Source organism: Hipposideros armiger, unplaced genomic scaffold (genome assembly GCF_001890085.2).
Source record: "Hipposideros armiger isolate ML-2016 unplaced genomic scaffold, ASM189008v1 scaffold_164, whole genome shotgun sequence".
Taxonomy (NCBI): Eukaryota; Metazoa; Chordata; class Mammalia; order Chiroptera; family Hipposideridae; genus Hipposideros; species Hipposideros armiger.
The window spans coordinates 19642-28381 of NW_017731514.1; the positions used below are offsets into that span (position 1 = coordinate 19642).

The 8740-nt window shown below is 55.7% G+C and overlaps 1 protein-coding gene across 1 annotated transcript in view; it reads left to right on the forward strand.

Annotated features, from left to right (window-relative positions):
- Positions 1-7155, forward strand: part of PARVG (parvin gamma) — a 26229-nt gene extending 19074 nt beyond the window's left edge. Inside the window, exons 9-10 of the mRNA XM_019651679.1 lie at positions 7008-7043; positions 7111-7155. Of these exons, the coding sequence (XP_019507224.1) occupies positions 7008-7043; positions 7111-7155 (81 nt within the window). The remainder of the gene's footprint in view (positions 1-7007; positions 7044-7110) is intronic.
- Positions 7156-8740: the final 1585 nt, after the last annotated feature.

An 8740-nucleotide genomic window follows, 5' to 3' on the forward strand; every position in this document is an offset into this window, starting at 1 on the left:
AAAAGCCCCTCCCTCTGTGGGTCTTGGTGAGAAGGCCATGATGGCATACAGGGCCCTGGCACACAGTTGGAGCTCAGGGCTAGGCACTAAAGAGCTAGCTTATCAGGTGAACCTTATCAGGTGAGCTCTGCTTGTGGAACCCACAACACTACCCGGCACGTGGGAGGCACTAGGTAAATATTTGCTGACGGTGACCGCTTAGCTCTCCCAGACTGAGGCAGATCCAGACCTGCTGTGTTGACCTGAGCCCACCCAGCTAGTACCCTGACACCAGGACACCAGCATTAAAGCTGAGCTTAGCTCTAGATTCACTGTTCTGACCTCTGGCCAGCTAACCTTGGCTCCTGAGCTAGGTCGGTGGGTTTACCAGCTCAGCTGAAAATACAGAGATAAATGGGAGACCTTTATTTCAGGATTGCTCCCCTTCCCCTTGTCATCTGTAGCCAGAGGTAGCAGTGTGACGTCCTGGGAAGTCCTGGGCTATAACCCCACTGGGCCTCTTAGCAGCTGTGTCGTCGTAGGGAATCACTGCCCTTCTCTGAGCACAAGTTTCCTTGCCTATAAAATAGGGATAATCCTTCCTGTTTAGCTTAATTCCCAGGGTGGGAGTCATAAGGATTAACTGAAATCATGAAGGCAGGGTTTTGAAGAGTGCTACCAGCTAAACGATAGCCATGGCTAACATTTACTGGAAACTCACCTTTCTTCAGCTGCTGTGGCCCAGGTGGCCTGGCTGCTCATCAAACTCACTTCCTCCCTGTGCTGGGCACGTAGTTGGACTACATTTCCCAGCCTCCCTTGCAATTTGATGTGGCCTCATCACTGACCCCTAGTCAATGAAATGTGAATAAAGTAGGATGCAACATTGCTGGGCCTGGTGCCCAAACCTGGTCCCCTGCATGACCCTCGATGCTCCTTGATGTGCAGTGATGACCTGGTGGTGAAGACAAATGTGGTCTTGGAAGCCATGAGCCAAACCTGGTGGAGCCACTGATGGAATTGCCTTGATGGAGAGCAGCCTGATCAGGAACACCTGTTTTGAACCTAACCCGAGGAAGAAATGCTTGAACTTCGTCTTTTTGGTGTTTGTTGGAGCATCTGGTGGCATCTTGACTCAACAGCTGCTTGGACTCTGCTATTTAATCTGTTTGTTTTATTTCAATTATACGGTGTGGGTTTTTTTTCATTTCTAGAAGTTTTGTTTCCTTTTCAAATTTGCTCAGCCATTTTATAGCGTCTTGTTCCTTTCTCCTATTTTTGATTCCTTCTTTTAATTCTTTCTGTACATTCGGAGTCTTTCTGTTTTACATCTAATGATCTGACACCCGAAGCCCACCCGTGGTCCGTTCCTGCTGCCTGCTGTTTGCGCCGACTCCTGTTCATGGCGTTTTTTTCCGTGTGTCTTTGCGGAGCTCTGCCTGTAGTCCTTGCTACTTAACCCACGGGTAATTGTCCGAGGCCTACGTTGAAAACGGGCACCTCCGGAGATAATTCCCATCTGCTTTAGCTGGATGGCGAGGGTCACCTCCCTTTAAATTAAAGTTTTAGTCTAAGACGTGTGGTCCACACGGCTGGTGTAGAAACCGCATTAGGGCTGGTTTGTGGTTATGACTTCGGGGAGATGTTTTTCTTTTCCCTCAGTGCCAGGATTAATATTAGGCAAGTGTCCTTGCTTTCCCTCTTCGGGCCTCCCCCAACCCCCAACTTATCCCAGCAGTAAAAGCACAGCCCTTTTATGGAGCCCAGCTTGATGTGGGCTCTCTATCTGACTCTTAAGTGGGTGGGCCCAGGTTTTTTTTCCCCACCCAGAGCAGTGCCTAGTCCTGGCAAAAGGCGATCAGGTGGCCAGCTTGGCAAACGCCCCCAGGGCAAAGTCAGCTTTGGCAAATGCTTACCTCTGGGGATTTGCAATTTCACTCCTGGTTCTCTGCATTTTCCTTGTTCCTGCTAGCTCAGTGGGATGCATTTTAATACACATATTATATATGTATATATGCATCTCTAACAACACGTTCATGTACACATACACATATGTTGTTTTTTCATTGCTTTGCCGTGGGACTATTGCTCAGTGAATAGTCTGCCATAGTGTGGAAAACGGAAGTCCTTCTCTGGGTGCACGTTGTAGATTTTTGATAAGCAGCAAAGCATCTTTAAAATTCTCTCCAACTCTCCCCTCCCCAAGTCTCCAGTAGGTATCTGCTCCCTCACCCATTCTCTTCCTCTCGCTACTCCTGGTGAAGACCCCTCAACACCCCCTCCCAGCCTTGTCTCCTAACCCAGGTCCCTGATCCAGCCAGACAGTGGGGGAGGGGCAGCATTTTCCCTTAGGTGGTCTTCCCCAGTCATGTCAGTATTACCACCTACGAAAGGCTGCTCAAGAATGAAGCTGGTATGAGGTGTGCTGGGGAGAGTCCATCTTCTTGAACAACTTGTCCCAGCTGTTCTTGGGGACAGGGGGCCAAGGTAACCATTCTAGAGGGGAGGAATCGGCCTGAGGTCCCAGGATGAGGGAGGCAAGGAACAGGCGCAGAGGTGCCCACAACCTGAAATGGAGACAAGGTCCCCCAAGCCTACCTGTGGGAGGCAGAGGCCCCCAGGTGTCACTGGCCAGGGCCCAGGAGGCAGATTCCATACCAGTATCAGGAAGGGCTTTCTAACAGGCTAGGCCAGGGGGTCGGTAAACTGCAGCTCACGGTCCATGTGCGGCTCTCTGGGTACGTACATGCGGCTCTGAAGTAAAATTGAAAATGAAAATAAAACTATCGTAGTTTCATTTATAAAAATTTTAAAGGATATTATTCACATCATGGTGATTTCATTTGTTTTATAAGTCTCGCAAAACGTCGAGGGACAGGATTGGCTCTTCCGTCGCAAAAGTTTGCCGACCCCTGGGCTGGGCCATGCACAGATGGCAGGTGTGTGAGTGGAGGGAGGGCCCCCACCTTTCGGGGAGTCTGCACGGGGTTCCAGCACCCCACGGGCACGGTGGGAATCGGGCATCCCTGATGGGCTGGGAGTAGCACCCCGGGCCAGGTGACTTGCTCAGACCTCCCTGGGCCCAGGGTCCAATGTCCTGCCTTATCTGTCTTGGTCATCAAAATCTGGGCTCTGGTGGTCAGGCAGGGCCCACCAGCTGAGGTCCACCCACCACTCAGAGCCCATGGGGACAGGTAGTACATCATGGGTTGGTGACCAAGGGACAGACCCAGAGCCCCTGGGCTGCGTGCTATGCACCAGGCTCACTGTTTTTGCTGCTCTCACCTGGGTGTTAACGTAGACCCTGAGTTGCTAACAAGCTCCAGGTGATGCGGTTGGATTCACCTGAGCCCACGTCACACCTGTAGATGTTCTCAGTCCCTGGTCCAGGTGTGGTTTGGACACTGGGAGGTCCAGATCTGTCCAGGTGATTCTAGTTCCAGATCACAAAGAAATAGAAACCCATAGTCCCTCGTTCACCTTCCATTTCAATAGAGAAATCTCTGTCTTGTCTGAGAAGACACGGCCCATGTGGTACTGAGCAGTGACTAGCTGGCCTAGGACAGAAAGCCAGGGAGAAGGAGACACAGAGATAGGAGACCTGAATGACCTCTCCTGGGGCCTTGGATGGCCACTGCCAGGCAGGATGAAAAGAAGAAAACAGCCGCAGATCTGGCCAGGCTTTATTTTCTAGTTGCATGGTCTAAGTTCCCTGACTCGCCTCTGTTCTTGTCCTGCAATCTCTGGACTGGAGTGGTCATTTCTAGCTTTGGCCTTGACCTCACACTGCATGTGACCTCTCTGTGCCTGGACCCCGGCCGATTCGCTGGAGCCCTGCTCTGAGCGCTGTGTACATGAACTGGCCTGCTGCCCACAGAGTGCCCGGTGCCCAGCACAGCTGTAGGAGCTGTAGAAACTTTGGGTCCTGAAGCACCTGGACCTCATGCTGCTGAAACAGGGATGTGCCAGAAACGCTGAGCCTCAGGACCTCGGGCTAGAACATTCTACAACTTCTTCCCAGTGGGGCCCCTGGACTCCCTCCCTTCCCTTCCCCCAGCCTGGGGCTCCAGCACAGCTGATCAAGTTCATCATTCACCCACCGAAACCGCCCTCTAGCAAAATAGGAACTGGCTTTATAGGCGGGACATCCGGATTTAAATCCCGCTCTGCTCTTTATCTGCCCCTGACCTTGGAGGAGGGAAGGCGAGAATCACCGGGCACATCTCACTCCCTGTCTGGTCTGTGCTTGGGCTGGCACTGCTGATGGACTGAGTACCCGTGGCTGCTCTGTGTGCCTCAAGCTTCTCACAACAGATGAGCCAGGCTCTGAGTGTCCCAAGAAGAGGCTGGTGGCCTTTGGTGACTCAGACTGGATGGCACATGGCAGGGTCCACTGTGCTCTGTGGCTGACACGGTCACAAGCTGCTTGTGGACTTGGCTATGGCGAATTTGAGATGCAAGGAACAGGCGTTGCTTATGCGAGACCGGAGCCCGGGGCCCGAGGAGACGAGGACACAGAGAGCAAATGGGGCCAGAGAAGGGTTCCAGCCCAAGATGGACCAAGCCGGTGTGCCCAGCAGTGGGAGGAGCCTCAGGCAGGCCCCGTGGACAGCTGGCCTGTGTCCGGCTCTTCTCCGATGGGTAGATGNCCCTCACGTGGGATCTGAACCGGGGCCTCTGGTGTCCCAAGCCAGCTCTTAACCAACTGAGCCACTCGGCCGGCCCTCAGTTGATATTTTTAAAGTAAGTGAATGAACGAAGTGTTTCTGAAACACTGGTCCTATGAGGTGCTCTGCGACAAATGGATCCTATGGTCAAATAACTTGGAAAAGTATATGTCATCTTGAAGGTTCATGATACACCATAATATATTCAAGGCTCTGAGAAGTCCTGCAGAGAAGGGTTTCCACAGTACTCTGTTTAAGCCAGCATTTCCCCACACTGTGTGGTCACAGACACCCCTTTCCTTCCCTGCCCTGGGTCATGCTTTGGGAAATGTTGGCTTAGAGAGTGAGCACAAGGGCAGGGGTGCAAGGGGTGGGGGCCCTGTGCTGAGTCCAGTCTCGGCGGCCCCTTCTCCCTCTGACGTGCGCTTTCTATGTATCTTGTGAATAGAGATCATGATGAGAATGTGAACAAATAGCAGCAGCTGCATCCCTCGTTTTCCAGAATATTCCAGTCTGGGGGGAAGACTTGGGGACAGAGTGACAGGAAGGCGTGGTGGAGCTCTGATTTGCTGCCTCTGAGATGTCCTCCCATCCTGATAGGCATGTCCCTCCTGCTTGGGAGCACGGACACCCTGTGCCAGGCTTGGTTTCTCCCTGACCGCCTGTGGAGGGGACAGCCCTGCTGGGCCGGCGACCCCGCCTCTCTCACACCCCCTTGCCTCCTGACCTACCCCCTGCTCTGTCCGTTTGATGCTCCTACAACAAGTCTCCCCAGTGGAGAAGGGCCGCGCGCACTCTGCCCTCCAGATCCCGAGGAGAGGCTGCCTCGCGGTCCCTGCACAGCCCACCAGTGAGCCAGCCGCCAGGGAGGATGCCAGCCCCTGGCCCCAGCAGGAGTCCTTGGGGGGCAGGCCGAAGATACTCCCCTGCCCCTGCCCAGTGCCCCTGGACCAGGGCTCTGACCCACATCCTCTCTACCTCAGGGAGAGTTCTTTCTCACGGGGCTTCAAGCCCTCCTCCATACGCATATGCTCCACCTTCCAGCCCTTACAGGGGCCCAGATGCAGGGGATTTGCTGTGCCTTCATCATCCCACCTTCAAATCTTGCTCTGTGGCTTCAGCTCCTGTCCATCATCACCTTTGACCCACACGGGAGCCTCGGAGAGGCAGGCGGGAAGGTGGGCTATTCTCCTGGTACCGACGACCGAGCTGAGGTCCAGCCAGGACATGTGATTTGTCTGCCTGTGACTTGCAACCTAGTGGGGGTTACTACACAGACATCCAACTCAGATCTCAAGACCCCTCCTGCCCAGACCCACTAGGAGGTGACGAGGGGCAGCCTGGGCAGGGCTGGCCTCCTTCATGGGTCTTGCTTATTCACGGCACTGCCAGCCGGGCCTCCAGGCCCCTGGCGGGGTTGCCATGGGAACTGCCTGGCCTGTTTGAAGCCGGCTGGGGGGCTGGGATGGCTGGCACAGCTAGCCACCGGTCTGGGATGTCCAGCCCCCACAGTGGTCCTTTGGGTGGCAGAGACCATTGAAGGAAGGACCTGCTGGAGGTCAGAGTGAGTCAGGGGCTCAGCCAGCTTTAGACCTCACTCATCCACTTCACCCCACACGCTCTCCTGCTGCGGCACCAGGCTGCTGTCCCACACCGAAAGGCAGGGTTGTATCTGAGGCCCAAGTTAAGGACTAGATGTGGAAATGGAGGTGACCCCCCCACTCCTAGAGGGTCTGCTCTGAGCCCAGGGCTGGCAGGACTCCCCACCCAGTATCCTGCATCAAAGCGTGGGGAGGTGGTGGGGGCCCCACTCTGCAGGTGAGCAAGTAGCGGCCTGGGGCCAAGTGACTTGCTTGAGGTCACCCATTGACCAAGCGGGAATTAGGGCCCGGTGGGCCCGGACTGGAGCAGCTCTTCCAGCTTCCGGCCTGCTTGGCACGGGCATCAGACACACCTGGTTCCAGCACTTTCTGTCTCGTGAGTTCAGATAAGCCCCTTGACCACTTGGAGCCTTGGTTGCCTCATCTGTGCTTTGCCCATAAAATTCAGCTGGTTCTGAGGGGACCTGTCAGCCACAGAGTCAGGGGCTGCGTCGGAAGAGGTTGGGATGACTCCATGCTCCTGTCCCTGGCTAAGCCCCCTCCGCTGGCAGGACTTACCTCCAGGTGTCCCCTCCACCAGGAAGCCTTCGCTGGCCCCCAGGCTGGGTGCCCTCCTCGGTGACTGCCCTTCCCACTAGAGGTGGCCTGCTTGATGCGGGATGGACATCATGGGTGATGGGTGGGCCTAGCCCTCGGGGACCAGGGCCTGAGGTGGGGCTCCCTCATTCTGCCGACATCTGACGGGGTCTTGTCATGGTAGTTGCACAACGTGACCTTGGCCCTGNCCTTGCTTCCTGTAGCAAGCCTGACTTCCAGGTTCCCTGGCATTCCAGACCCCAGCGGTCCTCCTGCCCACTCCCCAGCCTCATCCGTCTTCCGTCTTCCTCTTCCGGTCCTGGGACTCCTGAAGCCCTCACAGGCCTGGCCCGCTAGCATCTCCAGGTCTTTGCACAGGTTGTTCTCTTGGCTTAGCCTGCTTCCTGCTCTATCCCAACCCGCTCAGTCAGTGGTCGGCTCTGACCGCCCTCTCGTGTCCCCTGAGCGCCTCGGCGTTACGTAGGCCCTGAACCTGGGCTCCCCTCACACTCTTCTGGAGTCACTGCCTACATCCAGCTTCCCCTGGCCCTTCCCCCATTTCATCCTCATTCCACACCCGTGGGGTGTGGGCTGGGGCTGCATCTCCGTTTTACAGAGGGGAAAACCGAGGCCCCGAGAGGCTGAGGGACTTGCCAGGACCACTTGGCTGCTCAGGGGCAGGTCTGACACCAGAACCAGCCTTCTGAGCCTCAGCCTGCGGCTCTTCCCTTTGCGCCATGGAGACGCCATCTTTAGTGGGGTGGTCCCCACTTTCCCAGAGGCAGGGGTTCTCTTGACTGGAAGGCCGATTCAGGGCTCAGGTTCCTGGGAGCTGGGAGGTGGGAGAGGAGCAAATAGGCTGGAGCAGTGCAGTGTTTGTGGTTCTGGTGGTAGTGTGGGAACAGGGGTCAACACTTATCGGATTTTCACCGTTCACTAGGCACTGTATCAGTCAGCTATTGCCATAGAAATGCTGCGTAACAAACCACCTGGACAAACAGTGGCTTAAAACCACCATCATTTCTTCTCCTGGATCTGCAGCTCGGCTGAGTTTGGCTGATACAGGCTCAGCGAGGCGCCATCACTTGTCTGGGGGTTGGCTGGGGATCAGGTCCTCTTGGCTGGGTTCGGCTGCGGTGGTTCCCCTCTGTGCTATGTGCCTCTCATCCTCCTCCTGGGGCCCGGCGTGCTTTACTCCTGGCCATGGCAGAGACACAGAGAGCAAGCAGAACATAGGAGGCCTGGGCTCAGAGCCGGCACGTGGTCACCTCCATCTCATTCTGTTAGCCAGACCGGGCCCTGCGGTCTTGGTGGGGACACAGGAGAGCCCTGCAAAGTGAGTGGGTGCAGAATTGGGGTCCATAAGGTGACCTCCCAGACATTGGGGGTGAATTTGGTGATTCCTCCTTGAGTTGGGCCTCTGAGTTAGGAACTATTTCGTCCCCATTTCCAGAGGAGGAAGCTGAGTTCAGAGGGCTCCAGTGATCTGGTCAAGGGCACACGGCGTTAGAGTGGAGGTCTGAGTGGCCTCCAGGCTTGTCTGTCTCCAAAGCCAGAGCTGCCTCTTAATTTGCTTTCTTCCTGGGGAGCCAGGGTGAGCCCCAAGGGAGGTGGAGGGGTACAAACCTCTCTGCAGCTGAGAAGGCTTACCCAAAGCTGCTGAGACAGTGCAGGCGTACAGAAGGGCCCNCGGCTGCTCAGCTCGGGCTGGACTTGAACCGCTGTTGCTCAGAGCTCAAACTCTTGAGCGAGCTCTTAACCAACTGAGCCACTTGGCCGGCCCAGCCTACTGTAATCTTGAAGAAGGCCCAGGAGGGACGGGATCGGCCTTCTTCAGGTCCCTGTGGGGCTGTCCCCAGGCAAGGGGAGTAGGCTTGTGAGCCCTGGGGGGCGGGGTGGGGCCAGGGCGAGGGGAGA